The 21,028-nt window shown below is 52.1% G+C and overlaps 1 protein-coding gene across 2 annotated transcripts in view; it reads right to left on the bottom strand.

Moving 5' to 3' along the window:
- Positions 1 to 737: 737 nt before the first annotated feature.
- The window catches only part of LOC112589571 (tetraspanin-5-like), a 91,817-nt gene continuing 71,526 nt past the window's right edge, over positions 738 to 21,028 (bottom strand). The window contains exon 2 of one of the 2 annotated variants that reach the window (XM_025303417.1): positions 738 to 980. In XM_025303417.1, coding sequence (XP_025159202.1) covers positions 747 to 980 — 234 coding nt within the window. In that variant the 3' untranslated portion in view covers positions 738 to 746. The remainder of the gene's footprint in view (positions 981 to 21,028) is intronic. The other variant, XM_025303418.1, reaches the window with a different exon arrangement.

The raw sequence follows: 21,028 nt of genomic DNA, 5'->3' as shown, positions 1-21,028 counted from the left end.
AATCACCAATAGAGCGTGAACGCATCGCACTATATCCGAGCGTGCGAGTAATAAATTTTCGCATCACACCGAAAATGTCGGGGCGTTGCAACGCGCGCGCGCGCGCTGTGTGGGTACCGAGTGATTTCAACGTGTATAAAATTATAAAACTCGAAATAACCCTCCACCCCCCTGCCCCGTAATCACGCACTAAGGGAAATTTTAAGTTGATGGTATATTACTGCGCGTTAATTCGCCGTCGGTATTCAGACCTTCAATTGTTAGCCCCGAAATTTTATGAATAATCGCTTAGCATTTTTTATTCACCGAAAAAGAAGATTCTCTTCGAGATTTCTCGTCGACGTGCGGGGATCGCCCTTTGCCCGCGGGATGTGTGCGTCTCTAGAATGATGAAAAGCTGAGTATTATCGTGATTTTAATTTTCCTGAAACGTTTGCAATCTGTGAAGTCGTTTCGGGAATTTAACGGATGTGTAAAGAGGCAAAGACGCGCGGAGGAGAGTTTGCGCGACGGTTTTCCCCAACAGCAGCTGCAATTCTCAGTTTACTCGATTACCCGTTAATTTAGCTCAACGTCCCGACTCGCGCGTTTCTCGCGTCGTCCGATAACATTGTTGAGAGGCCGATATCGCGGCGACGACGACGAAAGGGGCCGACTGAGAGCCGCCTCGCCGTGCTGTCGTGTCGTAATTAAGATTTACCGTCCTTCGTGAGTCCTTCGCGCCTTTAGGCCGGCGACACTCCAAGTCATCCTAACTCGCCATATACGAGCTTCCGAAAGTCGTGAGGCGAACGCGAGAGAGCAAATGGGGCGAGGAAAGGAGGAAAATGGCACGGGAGAGGAAAGCAGCGGTACTCACCGACTAGAATAAGGATAAATGCTGGATCGAGCGCGATGTTTGTGAGGCGGGACAGGTTGTTGAAGGTGTCCTTTTCGGTCCATGCCCAGACACCCACCCCCATAATGCCCAGACCGAGCCACTGTAACACAGAGAGAAAGAGGAGATGGGATTTAGCCGAAACGAATATATATATATATATATATATATATACACATGTATATTTTATCATATTTTATATTTGTATTACATACATGCACACATATTTGATTATTATGATACACCGCCGGCAAACTCCGGCCGGCCGGGATTTATCCCAAACTGTTTCGGAGCCTTGCTTATTCACGAAATGTGCTTTACAATTATTTCAGTTATGCCGCAAAACCAACGACATTTTTGATAATAATGCACCTCGCTCGACAAGATCCGCTGTTGCGCGTATCATCGCGGCAATGTCAGGGGCTGAAAATTTTATTATTACTCTCTATATATTTTTATGTCACACGCGCTTGCTTATTATTATATCTCGCCGGCAAGCTCCGGCCGGCCGGGATTTATCCCGAACTGTTTCGGAGCCTTGCTTATTCACGAAATGTGCTTTACAATTATTTCAATTACGTCGTAAAACCAACGACGCTTTTGATAATAATGCACCTCGCTCGACAAGATTCGTTGTCGCGCGTATCATCGCGAATATGTCAGGGGCTAAAATTTTATATTTTTACTCTCTATATATTTATATATTTATATATGTACTTGCTTATTACTACACCTCGCCGGTAAGCTCCAGCCGGCCGGGAGATTACCCCGAACTATTTCGGAGCGTTAGTCACTTGCGAATCGCGCCTTATGATTATCCTTTATTTACCCTAAAGAGAATAACGATATTTTTGATAATAATATATCTCGCTCGACGAGATATAGCTCATATCATCGTGGGCTGAATGTCAGACTGAAAATTTTATTGGGTTGGCAACTAAGTGATTGCGGATTTTGTCGACAGATGGATTTTACACTTTCTTTTGTTTCGTTAACGTGTTCAAAGTACCTAACCTATATTTTTTTCTTATTGTTTGGACTTGTACCTTTCATTTAGTACAAAATTATATCGATTAGTTCTTTAGTTTTGTTTTCATCCCAATTTAAAAATAGAAGAGCAAGACGTGCACTTCAGACATATTTTATTGTATTATTTCCGAATAGGCAAGAAGGCATCGCAAGCACACAAGAAGTTATGTGCCGTATATGGGAATGAAACCTTGAAAGAAAGGCAGTGTCAAAATTGGTTTGCCAGATTTCGTTCTGGTGATTTTTCATTGAAAAATGCTCAACGATCTGGCCGTCCAGTTGAAGTCGATGAGACCCATATCAAGGCCATTATCGATTCAGATCGTCATAGCACAACACGTGATATTGCAGAGAAGCTCAATCTGTATCGCATACATGCATTGAAAAAATTTTAAAAAGCAAATTTTAAATTTTGAATTTTCATTCTTATTTAAAATCCGCAATCACTTAGTTGCCAACCCAATATTACGTGACACATCTTTATGTTCTATTCCCGGCAAATGCGGTTATATGTATCTGCATTATATATATTTGATTATTATTATTATTATTACATATCGTCGGCAAGCTCCGACCGGCTGATAAACGATTCATTTCGGAGTCTTAAATATTACCAATGGCACTCTGCAATCATTTCATTACTTATCTCGAACGTCCTCGCTGTAAATATCCTTGCACATCCTTCCCTTTTAGATTCGATTCGGCACATATTATCGCGAGATCTCGGTGCGTTTTGGCTAAAAAAATCTCGCGAAATTTCCGTGCATTCTCATCATATCAAGCGACCGCGGATGAAACCATGCGCGCGTCGATTCAATCAGACACGCGAAATCGAAGTCTCGATGAAACAGATCGCGCATGATTGCCCGATTGCGAATAATGAGACGGGCCCGCGGAAAAGGAAGAAAAGGGAGGAAAATCGAGTGGCGTTAGTACCAGGTCCTCTTAACCAGGTCCTCGACAGCTTTTCGCACGCCTTGTCGCGCTTCAAGTAGCCCACGAACGGCAACATTTGCGCAGCGCTTTTCCGCGCGCGCGGATTCTCTCGCTCGCGTTTCCCCAGGAGCTAAACAAGTCGCGCTGCTGCAGCTCGGAACGAATTGGCCGGGCCGCGAAAGCGGAGCACACACAGCTTGTGCTCGCCGACGCTCGTCGGGGATGAATGATCGTAAAATCGCGGACTTCCCGGCGCGTCGATGCGGCAGTAATCAAGTTTGAAAGTTTAATCCTCGCGCGGCGCACTGCTTGCGCCGATCGGCGATTTGTCGCCATTCGAAATTCAAGCGTTTCTCGTCATTCCGCCGTCGACCGCTCTTTTATTTCGTTATTCCGCCAACGATTGACGCGCGAGAAGCGTTCTCGAGGCGACGGTCGATCGCCTCGCACGAACGCGTGATTTAACTTCGTTAATCAAAGAGAAGAGAGAGAGAGAGAGGGGGGTGGGTAGGGAGGGAGGGAGAAAGAGAGAGAGAGAGAGAGAGCGGCGCGCGATGCAGCTCTAATATTAGCCCGGCCAAGGCAGCGCCGGCGACCGCATTTGCCGGGAATAGATTGATATTCGGCGTCGCGCGCGCATTTGCCGACGTGAAATCCAAGCAATTACCAATGACACACGTAACGCGCGCCTCGCGTGACAGCGCCGACTTAACTCGAAGTAGCTGCAGCACCTGAGGCTGCGCCCGATAACGCGCGTGCATCTCGCGGGCTAAATCGCCTCTAATCCCCCCCGGGTGTTCAGTTTATGACAGCACGCGCGACTAACCCTGCTTTCGCATTACGTTCGATCATTCCTATCCACCTATGGGTGCCGTATTTGCCGCGGAATACAGACGCACCGCGACGAATTAAAACACGGCGAGCCTCGATCGGCGGGAGCGGAACTAATCAGATACATCGGGCTACTTATTTATCGACTCGAACGAGCGTTTTCCCGCTGAGAAGCGGGGATGGAAAAACATAAACAGTAGACAAATTAATCTGTCACAGTTGGATATTTTTGGACTAGAAGAATAATCGATTTCGTCAATTCTTTTACCGCTTACGTCTTGTACTGCTTAAGTTTATCTGTCCTAACATCGTTGTGTTTACGGTTAAGAAGTTAGAAATCACATTTTTCGGCGTCGAATTGACTGTTTTTCTATTCGAGGAGGAGTCGATCTATCGAGTTGGATGAATCCGTCATTTACGCGGTATTGTTCCGGGGAACATTGCGCGGCAGTATTACCAAATCTTTATTTTCCTTGCATCCTTAAAAAATATAGTGAAATTGTTCGTGTGACTGTTGAGATCTTTTCGTGTTGTTCGTATATATCGCGGATGACGGTAAAAGCATCCTGTGAACCAGACTTCTCGCCGGTTGAGGGCATCAATTATTGGCCGATCGACGTGTACTGACAAATGGAAAAAAAAAAAAACAAAGAGAGCGCGGGTCAAACGGTCTTCCGTCGCTTTCCGCGCGCGCGCACCTTCCTCTCTTTCTCTCTTTTGAAAGACGTATGAATAATTTTTTCCGTTCCACCGCGCGGCCCGTGTTGGCGTCGGCGTCGGTTTTTTATTTGCGTCGGCGGTCAGTCGTTAATAAAAATCGTCGCCCGAGAGCGGCGACGGTATATCGCCTCTTGGACGCCGCTCGGACGATGCAATCGTCCCGGAATTGCGCCATGCAACTTTGATGCGCGCGCGCGCGCGCGAAAGAGAGAGAGAGAGAGAGGAGAGCCATGGCTTTTCGGCGAAAAGAGCGAATTACGGGGCGAGACACAAAGAGAGACAAAGAAAGAGAGGAAATGCGAGAGAATTGAGAAGCGAGTTGGGAACGACAAAATTGGCCGAAAGAAAGAACGTTTGATCAGGGTTGACGCACACCCCTTATATACGGTATATACATACATACATACGACGTTATTAGACAACGCGATAACAAATTTCGCGCCCGTCCCGTTATCTCCGACGCACGTGTGTCACGAACAGGGTCGGGGCGTCGCGTGTCAGCCCGGCTGACTGCAAACAATTTCTCAGCGACACATAATTCACGATCGAGCGACCCCTCGCGATCACGCTCATGACGTCGGGGGCGCGAAGGTGACGCCGATGGCGTGAGTGACGTGTGTCCCCCTTTCGCGCCTATTATATCGAGATAAAAATATAGTTTGCAAACGAGCGACGAGAGTTAACGCGAAAATTAATGTCACGGCACGGCCTGCTTTTACGCCGCCGCCCGGCGTGGCGCGAGCCGCGTGATTTTCGCGCGGATGCAACCTTATCGGACCCTGCCGGAAAAGTCTCTCCCTCCTCTCGCCGCCCTTTTCCGACCTCTTCGCTCCCTTGGCCGACGCGGGGTGCGAATATTCGCGCGAAATGTGCGATAGACAATACGAAGCACTGCTGCGCTGGGAGCGCGAGAACCGTCGGCGAAAGGCGTCTCCCTCTTGACTGATCAGAATGCAATTCGCGACGAGCGCGAAAAGCGCGAGATTTCATTTCGCGACGGTGCGAGACAAAGCGATGAGTGAGACGCGGCCGTCTCCCATGTGTGCGTGCGTATTTATCGGCGACAAAGCATCGCGCGTGCACTTATGGTTTTCGCCACCCCCTGCCGACCAATCGATACACCAGTCGTCTTCGCCGTGTGCGTCCGGACACGTGCGTTCTCTCCTTCCCGCCGGTCACGCTGCGCCCGGACCTTCAACTCCGCCGTCGCGACCCTGGCAACCCCGCGTTCCTTCGCCCAAGCTGGCTCCGTTTTCTAATTAATCTTCGCAATCTAGCCGGGGATATTTGTGCGCTCGAATCGGTCGCTCTCTCCCTCTCTCTCTCTCTCTCTCTCTCTCTCTCGAGAGAGAGAGAGAGAGAGAGAGAGAGAGAGAGGCAGCCGCGTGAAGTGTACGCGATTAAATTTTCATTATGAAATTATTATTATTGTTGTCGTTATTATACATTCGCATACACGATATAACCGCGCGCGGATCTCGCGCGAATGGAACCAAGCACTGCCGCGGCCGCGGGCCATTTAACGTTAACAGTTATTTTCCCCCGAGCCAATTAACGAGAAAACGGTAGCGGCGGTGATGTTTCGACGACGGCGAGAGAGCCGGCGCGGGAAATAAAAGCGGCGGAAACAAGTTTCGGAAAAAATAACACGATATCGACATGGCGGCGCGATCCAGGCGGGATGCAACTTTTCCTTTGAACGAACGCTGCTGGCGCGTTCTGGCGGCGGCGGCGGCGGCGGCGGCGGCGGTGGCGACGGGTAAATAAAATGTTTATTGTGCGGAGTTAATATTTTTCTAACGGGTCTTTATCCGCGTGGTATTTTCACAGCGTGGCGCGTGTTCCGCCACCCGGCCACCAGCTTCGCGTAACAATACCCCAAACGCGCTGCCCGCGATATTAATTTTTCAAACGATCGTGCTCGAATACACATGCGGAAATGTCGGTAATATTAAAAATTCGCCACTCTCAGACACGATGCAATACACAAATGCACCGCGCGAGCGCGCGCGCATTCGTGCCGTGTAACACGAACAACGGAAGCGGCGGATCGCGATGCATAAAGGCTCGCGCGCGCTCGCGGAAATTTAATAAATTTAATAAATGCGGGGTTAAAGTACGCCGAGTTAACCCCGCCGCGCATAAACGGCGCGGTATCAATCGAGCCTCGCTCGGCGAACGCGCTTTTTGCTCACTCGTGCGAGTAAACGCGCGACCGTTGTTGGCCATTTCGAATCGCGCTGACTCGATCGGAGGAGCAATTTCCGTGAATCTCAACCCTATCGCGAATATCCTGCGGACTCGGAGGAGGACGACACTGCGCGCAGACAGCATTGCTTTATCCTTGGCCCAGCGAATGGCGGACTTGATGCAATTTTCTCCACGTTGAGCTGTCCTCGAAAGACGGCGATTCCGTCGGAGGGAATTTGCGGGATTAACGTGGAATCGAAATCTCGACTCGGGTGGCCAATAATGATATACCGGGATTGACTGCATCCATCTGTTCTGCTCGAATTCGGCTTGCGCGACGCGCAAATTTTCGGGCCGAACTGTGTCGCGACGCGGTCGCACGCTCTCGTATGTGTCTGTAATTTGGAGTCACCTCCCACACACACACACACACACACACACACCCACACACACACACACACACACACGCACGCACGCACGCGCACACACACACACACGCACGCACACACGCACACATATATATATACACACACGTCCGTCGATGACTCGGATCGTGATTAATCAACCTTCGTGATTACCAGCCACGTAATCGCGGCTTTTCGAGCCCGACCTCGCAGCCGGTCGTGCGAAAACGCGTAAAATCGCGCGAGCGAACGTGAGCACGGTCAGCTGCTGGAAAATGCGCGGCTCGTTTCGCTCGCGCTAACGAGCGCGGTTAACGCTCGTAATTATCGGCGGCCGGATTCATGTTGCAAGACGAGAGTCTCCCTCTCTCCCTCTCGCCCTCACTCGATCTCTCGCGAGAGACGTCGTCGCGGGCGTAACGTAAATCCGACGACGTCAGCAATCGGGGCGAATCTCATTTTCTAGCCCGACCTGAAAGTTAAACACAACCGGTCCGCTGTTATCGTATAATCAAGTAGTATCATCCGGCGAAGATGGCAGAGACGAAGGGTGCGAGGATGTGGGGGTGTCAGGGAGAGACGTAACGTCGGACGAGGAGGGCGCGGAAGAAGGGCAGACGGGAAGGGAGGAAAGATGGTTGGGAAGGGGGAGGGGGGTAGCAAAGAAGAGGGCAAAGTGGAATTTATCGGCCTGGCGTTTATCTCATCTTCCAAGGGCAATAGGATCCTCGTCTGGGCGGAAACTGCGGAAAGCCGCTCGGCGTAATTTGAATTCATGCAAATAAAAGGCCGGATGAAAGTCGAGACAAAGCAAAGCGACAAACGCGGGGCAGACGAAAGGGGCTTCGGGCGCGGAAGGGCGACGGAGGGTAGGAAGGGGGAGAGAGGGACAGAGACAAAGAGAGAGGGAGAGAGAGGAAGATAAAACACAAGCTCGGGCTGGATTCAGCGACGACAGTAAACACGAGACGCTTAAACTGACTTATTAAGTCTACTCTGTGTTTCCGGAACGACGTTCCGCCCCGCTACGGAACGTCGCGTTCGTTGTTTTACATTCCGCCACGCCGCTCTCGCCGAAGGGCAGAAGAGAGTGGACGGCGTTTCCGAACGAGCGATCAGCCGGGAGCGCAATTTCCTAGACCCTCGCCTAGCCGCACGCCGAGCGCAAAAACGCACCCGGGCCTTAAAACAATTCTAATCTTTAATTTCAATCTTCGCGCGGCGAGCCGATCATCTTTGCTTTCCCGACGCGATCTCCTTCCGCGATATGAGAAACCCGCGATATCCGATCAACCAGCTCCAAGCTGATCTCTCAGACTTTCGGATCGAAAACCGAGGTTACCGTGCGTCATCGTCGTCGTCGTCGTCGTCGTCGTCGTCGTCGTCATCGTCGCGGTCGTCGCGCGCGCGTCCAGCATGAAAAATATTCCACCGAGAAGACTCGCGGCGGTGGAGTTGTCGCGGAGTATAGAAATAACCAAGCTGTATCATTGAACAGAGATCGCAGATGGCCAAATTCCCGCCATAAATATGGAATTCGCAATCTGTCGCGGAACAATGAAAGTGGCAGGACGGCGACACCGATGCGCGCAGTAGTCCGGCCGGAGAGAGCGCGCTCTCGCGCCGACAGTTAGCTCGGATGGCTTCATTAATTGCATTAATTAAAAGCGACTGCGGAGAATCGATAGTAATTTGGTTAGGTCTTGGCGGTAACGAGCGGCTGAGCCACGGCCATACGGTGTCACGGGCTGATTATGCCGTGAGTAGAAGCGAGCTCTGGCGTTTCCGAAAGTTATACGTGATTAAATAATAACAGGCGCGAACGCGATCCGCAGCTTTTTTCGCCTCTGCTTTGCGCCGTGAAAAGCCCTGAGCGCGCTCCGCTCGGGTTCATTCTTACGGTCTACTTTCCGGTCAGAGGGAGAGAGAGAGAGAGAGAGAGAGAGAGAGAGAGAGAGGAGAGCGAAAGAGGGACGACGGAGGAGATACGGAGAAAACGAAGTTGGTGGAAAATAGGTATCAACTGATTTTGGTCACTACGCTTGAACATTTCTTTGCTCAATTTGACACTTCGGGGATGCTGCGTTTCGCTGAGCCACAAAAGCCCGCGATCTCGATCTACCGAGCGAATTAGAAGATCGGTTGGGCGTCGCCGCGTAGCCGAGCGCCGATGATCGAGGCGGTGAGCGGTGACACCTGCGTTTGCTCGCTCGTTCGCTTTTTAAGACCGCCGATAACGCATCTCTCTCGCGCACGTCAGCGCCGTAAAACGACGCCGGCGCCGGCAGAGTGCAGAGCGCTGTCGCGAAGGAACATTTCGCGCTTGATTTAACGGCGACGGCGGCGTTACCGCGGCCGCGCCCGCGCCCTGATGAATAAAATTCACGCGCACCTGTCATTTGGCTCGAAACGAGCCCGTCGGCGACCCGACCTCTATACCCCGCGTTGTCAATATTAGCGAGCGACGGTGGGACGCGCGAATTTGCTGGTGCGCGAGTTTGCCATCCACGCTTTGCCGACGACGGAAATTCGGAAATTCGCGAAGCGTCGACGCTCGATCGGCCAGCTGACTCGGCTGACGGAGAATCGCTGTCGGATCGGCGATCGTGTCCGTTGAACGTCCGCATGAATAATGGTCGCTCGCTGGCGGAGCGTCCGCCGACGTACACGCGACGCCAGCCAGCGCAACGGTGCTATAAGACAAGCCGGTAAATTAAACGGGAATCGCGCGCGCGCGCGCGTCGCGGTCGCTTTGCACGTTGAAGCGAGCAATCAAAGTTTACATGACAATCGCGCAGTTACGGTAATTTCGACGGCGTGCCGTGAATAGGACGTAATTATCGTCGACGGTGAATAATATTTATACACTTTATAGGCGGCCGCCCGCGAGTTTGATTCAGAGGGCGCGAGCGCGCGTTTTCCCAGCCGTACACAAATTGCTTATATAAATGGGCGCGTTTAATGAGTTCCCCCGCGGGAGTTTCCCCTCGGTGCGGTCTCCATTGTGCCGATGCGCTGTTTAAAAGTGCGCCCGCGAACAATTGACGGCCAGGCGCGGTCGCGCGCGCTTAAATAAGTCGGAGAATATCGCGGCGATGGCGCCGTTGCGCGTAGAATCGGCGACGAAGATGCAAGTTGCATGATTGTTTGACGCGCCGCGCCGCGCCGTGCCGCGCCGCGCCGCGCCGCGGCAGGTTTTGACTTTTTCGCGCGGACGCCTGCCGCGTCTAGCCGCGCGCGTGGCTCGTGCAATTTCCCGCTGCGGTTTTACCACCCGGTACGCGCGGAAGTTCCTTTGATTGGCGAAGCGCCTCCTCGTCTACGGGAATTGAACCGCTCCCGGAATATTTTCAGTTGCAAATACGCACGTCAAAACATGGTCCAGTTTCAAAGGCTAATGTCGAGTCGAGAATTAAAAGAAAAGGATCAACAGCAATGTTGACGTAACGTATACAGGGTAATATTTATTTAAATGGATTTGCAAAAATGAGCGAAAACGCAAAAACAGAGGAGATACTCGAAAAAAGTTCACCGCGCGAAGCAAAATAATTTTGGATTCTTTGCAACGTGGAATGTTGCGCACCGCTTGACGTTTATCCTCTGTTTTTTGTAGAAGTTGTTTGTTATCAGACAGAGTGAAGTAAACAGTTATTTTCGAATGACCCCACAGATAAAAATCAAGCGGATTTAATAATTTATGTAAATATTTTCTTCTGCTGTGTATTAAATGTTAACGTCGAAATTGATTCCTTCAATCTTGACTCGGCGTTAAATTTTCAACTGAGCATTTTAGGCACCACGTTTATCGAAACTTTTTTTGTTTGTACCGATGGAAAGAATGACTACATATAGCTCATTATTTTTTCAACACTATGTGAGTGTATGTGCGTGCATCTCCCTCTCTCTCTTTGCATCCTTGATTTTCCAAAAACATGAACCTCAGGAAATTCGGAGAAATAAATCGTTCGATTAAGTTGAGAAACTGAACGCGTCGAGGATAATTTTGCGTGGTTCGCGAAAGGATGAAAAAAGGGGGCCGGGCCGTCCGTTCGTTCGGTCGGTTGGAAATTTATGGTCGATTTGACGTCGCAGCTGGCCTGCGAGAAAAACACGGCTCACGTATTAAAGCTCGTATACGCCGACCGAGCCGGCGGACGTCGCGCGGCGTCGCGTTCCAGCGACTTTAATTGATCCCGAATTAATTTATTCCAGCGCGCGCGAGGCGATGAAGCTTATCCGTCCGTGACATTTCGGTGCTGAATTATTCAAGCGTTTTCGCATCGTTCGGTCGGCCAATCGTTCGGTCACCTTTTATTTTCGTTTTTGCTGTTTTAATTAATATTACCTCTTTCCCATCGCGCGCGCGCGTCCGCGTCCGCGCGGGGAACACTGAGATCGATTCGTGCTCTCTCCTTGAGTTGCTCTTCCCTCCTCTCCTCATTCCCTTCTCTCTCTCTCTCTCTCTCTCTCTCTCTCTCTCTCTCTCTCTCTCTCTCTCTCTCTCTCGTTTTCTTCCTCAAGGTGTTAAATGGCAATTAGCTATTCGACCGGCCGACAGTTTTACGATCGGGTGAACTGCGATCCAATTTCCGCGATCGACTAAAGCGAGAGCCAGGGACCGTTGATTTATATCGCGCTCTCTACATCGCTCGCGTTCGCGCTCGCGCTCGCGACTCCATAATGGCCGAACACACCGCGCGTTAGAGTGCGACGCGAATCGACATGACGCGACGTGCTACCTAAGAAAACACGTGCAACGGGTAATGCACTGTCAAACTTGGCCGCGAAAGCGATTGATTTATTGCGCTCGCCACACCCCGCTAATATCCCGTCATTAACGGGCGGTGATGTTGATGTATCATTGCTGTTGCCCCTGAAATTTCAAGCGTGACCCGCCACAGCCGCTCAATATTCTAAATTGCAACGTTGCTAGAGATGAAGAGAGAGGCTTGCCAGGAAGAGAGAGAGAGAGAGAGAGAGAATAGATTTTTCACTATGAATAAATGTTTCTCGCGCGTTTCGAATAATAATGACATTCTACTCGTGGGCTCTCAGTCGTTGGGCCGCGAGTCTCTCTGGCGACTCGAGTCGTCCTCCTGCGTGAAGACTCCTCAATAATTTCACATCGGCAAGCGCGATCGACAGCGATCGGAGGTACAGGACGGGGGAGGGGGGGGGCTAGGATAAAAATAGGTCGCGCTTTCGCACGTACGCGCGAGGAGCCGTTACACCAAAACCGCGGCTCTGAGATCTTTATAACCGTGCTTTTCTGAATAATGCATTTCTCCGACCTCGCGCGTCGCTCGCGTACTCGCCGGGAATCTCGCGATTCGTTCATATCGGTAAGCGTAACCGACAGCGCTCAAGGGGGATATGTAAGTCGGACGAGCGGCCGGAGCGCTTCTTAACGCTTTTCCAGCCTCGCGCTGCAGCCTCGGCGGCGATATCGCGCTCGAAAATTTCGATCGATTTAATCCGGGTGCGCCGGGGCCGCAGTCGGAGGATTTCGTGGACGGGACCGGGAGATAGGGAGCGCGAGAGAGAGAGAAAGGGAGAGAGAGAAAGAAAGAAAGAGAGAGAGAGAGAGATCTAGGCGATTCCTCGCGTCGACCGGGACACCGCAACGGTTTCCAGGGCGGCACCGGAACGAAGGTGAAGGGGCGACAGAGGGGCGGGGGCGGACGAGAAAGACAGCGGAGGAAGGATGAGAGGGAGGAGAAGAGGTACAGGGTATCGGCGAAGGGGTGCGACGGGGACACCCCGTCGGACAACAAGTCGGAAACTTTCAAGCTCAATTAAACTCAAACAAACTTGGAGACGCCTCGCGGCAATGAGAGCGGACGAGCGAGCCGGCTGGAGTGTCCTCTCAGTCGTCTGTACGGTTCGTTCGGTGCCAATTCCTCCGATAAAAACAAAGTGAGGAGCCCGGGGAAAAAAAGCTCGGTGCAGCGGGCTTGAGCCGGCGGGGCTGCGGCACGGGGGGCGCGGTTCGAAACGGCGGACCCGGTCGTGTCATAATGACACGCTGAGAGCGCGCTACGACTCGCGCGCTCTCGCCGATTACCATTTTCCGAGCGACGCGTACTCCCGGCGCGCGAATTCTCCCGGCATTTCGCTCGCGGATTAAATAGTTAGCGGCGCGCGAAGTGGAGAGGAGGAGTGGGAGTCGTGCGCGTTTCCTTTATCGTTACTTCGCTGCGAGCTGATACGCCGACAATGTCGATACCGGTGTCGTAATGGGATTTCCGCTCGCAACGGAGCGTCGACGGTAACGCTCGGTTATGCTCGTGTTCGGGGTCTGGAAAGGCGGGGTGGCGCGGGAGAGAAGCGAAATTGCAACGAGAAGGGAAACAATGCAACGTTTAGCGCGAGAACGTTTTTGCCAGACGGAGAGAGAGAGAGAGAGAGAGAGAGGGAGGGAGGGAGGGAGAAAGAGAGAGAGAGAGATAGAGAGAGAGAGAGAGAGAGAGTATTTGTTATCCTCTCTGTCGCCGTCACCACCGTCTCTTCCGGGGAGTCCAGGGGAAATCAAGAGCGTCATTGATTCGCTCGTGGCGACTGCTATCGGTTTCCGACGACCACCTCGTCCTGCCTCGCCGTGGCTTCTCGCCCCGTCAAAAATTGTTTCCTTGCGGCGCCGAACATGTGTCATGAATTCCAAAGCGAGCCACTGGCTGTTGCATAATTACCCGCTGCTTTCGCCAGTGCGAAATTCCATGTTTGTGTAGCTGATGCAACAGAGAGAGACAGAGTGAGAGAGAGAGAGAGAGAGAGAGAGAGAAGGAAAGAGAGAAAGAGATTGAAGGAGAGAGAGAGAGAGAGAGAGAAGGTTGCGTTACTTTCTCATTTATTCGCGTAAACTAGCGTCGTCGCGAGTTCGCGCTCTCCGCTCGAAGCTAATTAACGCGCTCCCGAAGAAATCTCGCCGGCACGCGACATTGTCTTCGCATGTGCTCTTCGCTACAGCGCGTTTCCCGAGACGGGGTGCGTCTCGCACGGCTTCTACCGGATGTTTGTTTTTAATTAAAGAAGTAATAGGAGCCTCGATTGTTCTCGAGGAGCGTGTTCCTGTTCGTGAGGTGTGTGCACAACGCGTTCATCGTCCCGGTATATAAAGCAAAAATCAAATACTCGTGAGAGCCGGGGGAGGGGGGAGGGAGATTTTGGTGCGAGATATTTAAAACGGGTCAGTCACTTGCGAGACTAATTTTGTCGCTCTCCGGGTCGCCTGATGTTCTCTCGTTCTTGTTCCCTCCTCACACGAGACTATCACGCGCCACGGCGCGTAATTCTCCACGGCGGAGAATGTCGAAGCACAAGGCTCGATACCGTCGTCGACTTCGTCGTCGTCGTCGTCGTCGTCGTCGTCGGCTGCGGAACTTTGTCGCATGACATGCGCGTGCCTTGGCGAATTTTTCGCGAGGTCCGCGCCATTTTCCGCGATATTCGACGGCCTGGCGTTTGCTCAAAAATTTGACGCCCGCGCGGACACACCGCAACAACGGCCCGCCGTAATTGTAGCCACGGGTTTCGCATTTTTCTCTTGGTGCAATATAAACAAAAATAGAATACCCTCTAAATTACAAGCCCGGGTTACACACACGACGGCTTTTGGCATGTACGTCGGCGACCAGCCGACTCGGCATGAGTCGCCGTGGCACGTTGCGTCAGAATAAGGTGAAAAAAAGAAGGGAGAGGAAAGGAGAGAAACGCAGGCTGGGCTGCGCACCCGTGCACGGGACAAAGTAACGTGCATGCACGCGGGCCATAATTAAAATTACTCGCGCCAGTTATGTTAATTAATTCTCCCGCTTTAATAGTTACACACAGTCGCGCGCGCGCGGTTCGCGCTCGCATACGGCGGTCGACGAGAGGCCGAGGACGAGAGATGAGATTTTTTGCATATCCTCGCGCGCCTCAGTGAATCTTGAGCATTCTTGGCGGAAATCACGTTCTAACAGACCGAGGATGGAGGAAGCGATAGGTATATGGCGGTATGGAATTTTTAAGTTCGTATTGAACATACCGAGAGATAATAATGTCCCGTTAAAAGCGTAAATTCCTCTGGAAAGGAGGAAACAGGAGCGTTGAGATAGGGCACTCCGTGTAGGATTTCGCCGGAGCGCAAACACCGCGAAATTTGCGATTTTTCATAGCGGAAAGCTTTCGGGGTCGCACGAGGATCGCTCCGGCGCGAGGCGCCGAAGAGTTAACTCGGCTGCTATTTGCTCGGGGCTGATTATACCAACAAGCCGGATTAAGTAAACCAGATTTCGCGACTCGCTGCTTTTCCTCGATTATAGTCATGCCTTTTAGATTATAGTCGCGCCTGCGATGTAAACGGAAAGCCGAGGAAATTCACTTAAGCTCTCGCGCGTTTAGCTGCGAGACAAGTCACCGTCATTGTCGTCGTCGTCGTCGTCGTCGTCGTCGTCGTCGTCGTCGTCGTCGTCGTCGTTATCGTTGTCGTCGTCGTTGTTATCGTTGTCGTCGTCGTCGTTATCGTTGTCTTCGTCTTCGTCTTCGTCATCGTCGCGGTCGTCGTCGCTGTCGTCGTCATCAGCGTAAACAGACCTCAGTTTAGCGGATGAAATTAAATTGTCAATCAGAGAGGCGGCGGGCCGTTTTATTAAAACGCATCCTTCGCGCGCGCAGCATCGGGGCACAAATCTGGCGCGCGATGGATATATATAGCTTACGCGGATAATTTCGGATAATTCGGCCGGCATTGTAATTCGCGATTAAACGATCCGCCGAGTCACGTCGCGTTGGCATTAAAAGCGAAAAACCGCAACGTAATAACGAGCATTCGCCGCAACGTGGCTAATTACGGCGGCAGGCGGAGGGCGGCCGGGCGTAATGGAAGCGTCGCGTTTATTATCAATGATATCTATATTCTTTATCGCCGTGCGCGCGCGTGCGAGCGCGCACACGTCGTTAGTTCGATGTTTCGGTTCGACGTTCGAGCGAGAATTTATGTCGTCCCGTTGCTCTCGAGCGTGCGCGGTCCCAGTGCGGCGGTGAAGCTATGCTTCATTTCCATGTAAATTCGATGCGTTTCCCGTCGCGAATGCTAATCAGCTGGTTGTCGCGCAGCCTCCGAATATTTTCGAATCTCGGAGGTGCAGTCGTTCCTTCCCTCTCTTCCCTCTCCTCCTCGGTCTCGCTCGCTCTCTCTCTCTCTCTCTCTCTCTCTCTCTCTCTCTCTCTCTCTCATTCTCTGACTCGAGTATGGAAATCGTGCAAAACCTCCGAAATAGCTGACGTAACATAGTCGAACATGCCGGACACGGAAACTTTCGGTGCGACGTGTCGATTAGGGTATGACTTGTGTGTGATTAGATATGCTGCCATCGATAAATCCACGTGCTAGTTTCGGATCAGTTTTATCGTTGACGGGGGACAGCATTCGCGCTGTACGTGCGGTTTAAAGAGGACACTGACGCGTCGCCGAAATGTCGGAAGTTGGTTGATTTTGCGACGAGGATCCTACGCAAAAGATGAACGATGAGAGAGAGAGAGAGAGAGAGAGAGAGAGAGAGAGGCGAAAAAACAGAGAGAACAGACAGGCGTGTCGACATTCATCGCGCGAATTCGATTCATAATATTTAAGTCCGCTATTTTCGACATGCAATCTCGTTGGCGCGACAGCGGGATTCTCGCGCGCGCGCGCGCCGTCTCTCCGGTATCCACTGCGGATAGCGCGTGTTATACACGGCAGGTCATCGATATTCTAATAACGCATGCGGTCGGGAAACGTGCAATATGCTCGATGTGACTGTCAAATTCTCGTCGCGTCGACGCGGGGAAATTCGACAGGCTCGCGGATGAGGTCGGGAAACGAACGAGCGCTCCCATCGAGCTCGGAACTCGCATCACGGGGAAAGTCCTTTAGCCGCTATCGGATCATGCTAGAGCCAACGGAGCGCCTACGGAATATCGTCTTCCGACTACGGTAGTCGATCAAAGCCAGGAACGTAGCGAGGCAGGGAGGCGAGATGGTGCAAGGGGAGGAAAAAAATAAGGTTGGCTAAAAGTTACTCGAGACACACGATGTAAAGCTACCGTAAGGCGAGCGAGAGAGAGAGAGAGAGAGAGAGGGGGGGAGAGGGGAGGGGGGAGACCGCGCTCTCTGCGCTCGTTTTCCTCTCCGCTTCTCCGCCGCCTCGTGTCGCGCAGCGGCTTAGAACGCGACGGAGAACGCAGGTGGGAATGCAATAGCGAGCGTGCGGTCGGTGTAAAATTTCCCGGCGAATTCAATTCTACGTAAGCCGAAAAGCATACGAGAGTCGCAGCGACGAGTGAGCAGAACCGCCGCGCCGGTTCGAATAACCGTTTCAATGAATTTCCATTTTTTTCTACCTGCCGCCGACGACCCGCCTCTCGCACTCGCGTTACCCCGCTGTTTCCTCTCTCTTCTGTTTTTCTTTATATATATATATGGGTGTGTGTGTGTGTGTGTGTGTGTGTGTGTGTGTGTGTGTGCGTGCGTGTGTGTGTGTATGCGTATATCGTTTTGCATATCCACGTCTACCTTTCTTCTGTATAAATTGAAGAAGCAGACTACGGACGGAGAGCATTCGGAGGATTACACGTGTACGCGGCGATGAACAACACGTCGGGCGGACACGGTGAAAATGGAGCGGCGAAAATATTCCTCGAGCGCGACGCGCATAATTCGCGTCGAGATCAAACCCGGCTCGGCGTGGAATTAAATTTCGCAGTCGGTTATTATGCGCGCTCGCGCGAACGGTGTTGTTAAAAACGTGTTATTACTGCTCTCGCGAACGCAGTCATCACTTCTCGGCTTTCCCCGCGGCCACGGGAGAATACGTGACTGCGTCCCGCTTTTCCGGCTTTTTCTTCGTTTCTTCGTCTATTCGTTCGCTCGCTCGCACGTACGTTCACGTCGGGCGAATATCGACGTTTCGGGAAATATTTCGCGAACGCATCGCGCGCGAGTCAAGCGACGTAGAGCGACCTGATTTCCTATCAGGCGTGTCGCTTTTTGCGCCACGCCAGACGCGTATGCGTCGACTTTTAATTATTTAGCGGTCCCAGGCGAACGATCGAGCGCCGACCGCAGCGACGAATTTTCGCCGCGATGAGCACGCGTGCGCGCGCACGTGTGTGTGTGTGTGTGTGTGTGTGTGCATGCATGCCCGGTGTTGTAAATCAATTTGAGAAAATCCGATGTAACACGGATGTAGCCGATATTACTTCAAAGGATTACGGACGCGGCGCGCGTTACCGAAATGAAATAGCCGGCTGATAAATGCGATCGTGGTTACGTGAGGGAGTCCGTCGTTACTCCCGCTAAGCCGATTTTTATTTTATCGCTGTACTCCGTGAAGCGAATGTTATCTGGCCGCAAGAAAATTGGAGAGATTCGTTCCTTCCCCCTCGTCTCTCCCCCTCTTGCCCTCTGCCGGTATAAACTTGGCGTCTATATCCGCGTACGAATGCCGCATGAAACCGATCGCGAATTCAATGGGACGCTCGGAAGCAGGAAAAGTCGCTTACGGCGGGAAATCCGTTTAAGTTGTCGCTGCTATATGAGCGACGATCAAATTTTATCGCGCGTACACACCGAGCGTTTCGCAACGAGCGTCAGAATTCCTCGATAATATGCTGAAGGGCTGCTCGACAGAGGGCCCTTAGGAGATTTCGACCCAACTGATTTACGTTTGCCCGCTCTCGCCGTTCCGAGTCTCTCGCTCCGAATTCTCAGGACCGACTGAAGCCATATCTCGTTATTAGTTGTCTAGCTTTTGCAAATTGACGGCGATTCTCTCATGGCAAATTCTTTCGGACGTAACATATTGCCGAGAAAAGGGACAGGAGGGAGACAGGAGGTCCAGTGTTGCGTGCTGAATCGTTTTGAATCGTTCCAAGTCATCAAACTCTCTCCTCCCTCCCTCGTAATCGTCTATCTTGAGAAAAAACGACGGCCATCATTTGCCGGGAAATTTTGTCGCATATCGTGTCGAGTATGAAACAGGCCGGAAGAGACGATTTTTCTCACCTGTGGGTGTCCATCCTCCGCAAAATTCCGCAATGTTTCCAAAATCAGGCCATTTCTCAGCGCCATTTCGAGCGTCTTATGCAGCTCTCGCTCACGTTATCCCCTCGTTTCCCGTTGATGCAGTTCTCAAACACGCGCGCCCCGTCGAGCATCATCGCGCCAGACGCGTTTTATAACGGCGTGCAGACGCAACGCGTCGCTGCGGATGCAGCGATACCTCGACTTTCCCTTACCCTTCGCCGCGCGTGTCCGTTGCCGAACTTTGCGCCCCCTGACTCTGTGTGCACAGACTGGGACCTCGGAAACTTTCGCCAATTACTAATAATCAAACAGCAGATCGCCACGAGATGCGGTGGCGCGATTAATTTTAAGCACGCAGCGCGGCCGGCCTGATCAATACAGTCCCGGTCGCGTTTTACGAGAGCGAACTCCGGGAGCTGCGCGGCGCGCATAAATGTCAGCGAGCGGGGGGGAATTTTACGCGCGAATTTGGCCGATCCTCGCGCGATTTCACGCGCGAAAGTAGACATTACATCGACACATTCGCGCCACTCTGCGTGAGCGACTCCGCTCGATCCGGCAAAACTATATGGTCGGATTAGTCCTGATTTACACGCGAGGCTTCTTTCTACTCTCTCTCTCTCTCTCTCTCTCTCTCTCTCTCTCTTTCTTTTATTCCCCTTTCTCGGAAAGACGCAAGATGAAACTCGCGCGAGTGCGTCGCGCAATTTTGCCGAGCGCCGATAGTTAGAGCAGCTACTCGTAGCTTCGGCTCCAGCGAGAATCTCCGGGGCGCAGGTTGAATTAAAAATCCAGAGAGATATTTCACCGGAAGAAATCTCGGGGCAGCTTAAAGCGCTTTTCCCGCTCGCCGTCGTTCTCTCCGCGATTCGACATGGAGGAGAGCGGGCGGGCGGGCGGGCGGGGAGGAGGAGGAGGAACGGGAGGAATCATTTTTGGAGGAAATAGAATTCCCGTAGGAAAGTTGGGAGGACTTGGAATACATCCCGCGGTCGGTCAATAATCTCCGGCCAGCGGGAAGAAAGGGAGAGAAAGAGAGGGAGGGAGAAAGAGTGAGACAGAGCACGGGGATGAGACGGGAGATGGGAACGCCGGGCAAACATCATGACTGGATTGCATTTATAAGTTTTAAGTGAGAGCTCGAATGTAAGGCCAACCAACTTCCGTGGCGCGAGTGCGGCGGAACGAACGTGCCGGCAAGTTTTCAGGAACGGCGGAGTCGCGAAAGCGTCTTGAATAAAAAATCCAGATGCGGCCGATCTTGCGGCGAATACATGTTTCATAGAGCGCGCGGTTTATACATGAGGTAATTACCGGAGAGGAACACGCGCGCGCGCGCGATAACCGGAAGCATCCCCTGCAACAATCAGTATGCCATTTTTTCACACTCTCTCTCTCTCTCTGCCACTCATTTCCCTTTTTCGTTCCCTAAGAACGAACGCGTCTCTCCCTTTCTACCTTCTGCGATCCTTAGGGTCTCGAAATCAAACGTCTCGGTAATATCGTGCGCGCGCGCGCGAGAAGTTAATCGAAGAGAATAAAGCGTCGCGTCTCTAGCCGACGTCTCTTTTATTCTTTTATTCGTCGTGGTCGGGTAATTATTTATATTTCGTACTCTGACCTTTCCGCGGGGAGGCGAAGAATGTCGGGCGTCGACGGGAGAGCGAGACATCACGCGCAGCCGTCCAGCCCGCGAATCCGCGCTGGTCGCAAGAAGCGCCTCGCGGCCGCTGCGACGCGCCGTGGCTGCTGGGAGCCTACTTATCAGCGTGATAAATAATTTAAGACAAAGTTCGCGGGCGCGATAAGAAGCGGGAGTTACGAGCTCCCGGCGCATATCTCTGCAATTTCTATCGCCCCGTCGACAGGGGCAAGTATCGATCCTCCTCTTTTTTCCCTGCCGTCTCGACGCGAAGCAGAGAAGAGGCGTGCAACAGGCTGAGAAGGGAGGAGGGGGGGAGGGGGACAGTTATTCGCACAGCTGTCGCAGTTCTT

The sequence above is a fragment of the Harpegnathos saltator genome, unplaced genomic scaffold, assembly GCF_003227715.2.
Source record: "Harpegnathos saltator strain DR-91 unplaced genomic scaffold, Hsal_v8.6 scaffold540, whole genome shotgun sequence".
In the NCBI taxonomy this organism is placed as follows: domain Eukaryota; kingdom Metazoa; phylum Arthropoda; class Insecta; order Hymenoptera; family Formicidae; genus Harpegnathos; species Harpegnathos saltator.
This window is presented reverse-complemented; position numbering and strand designations above follow the sequence as displayed.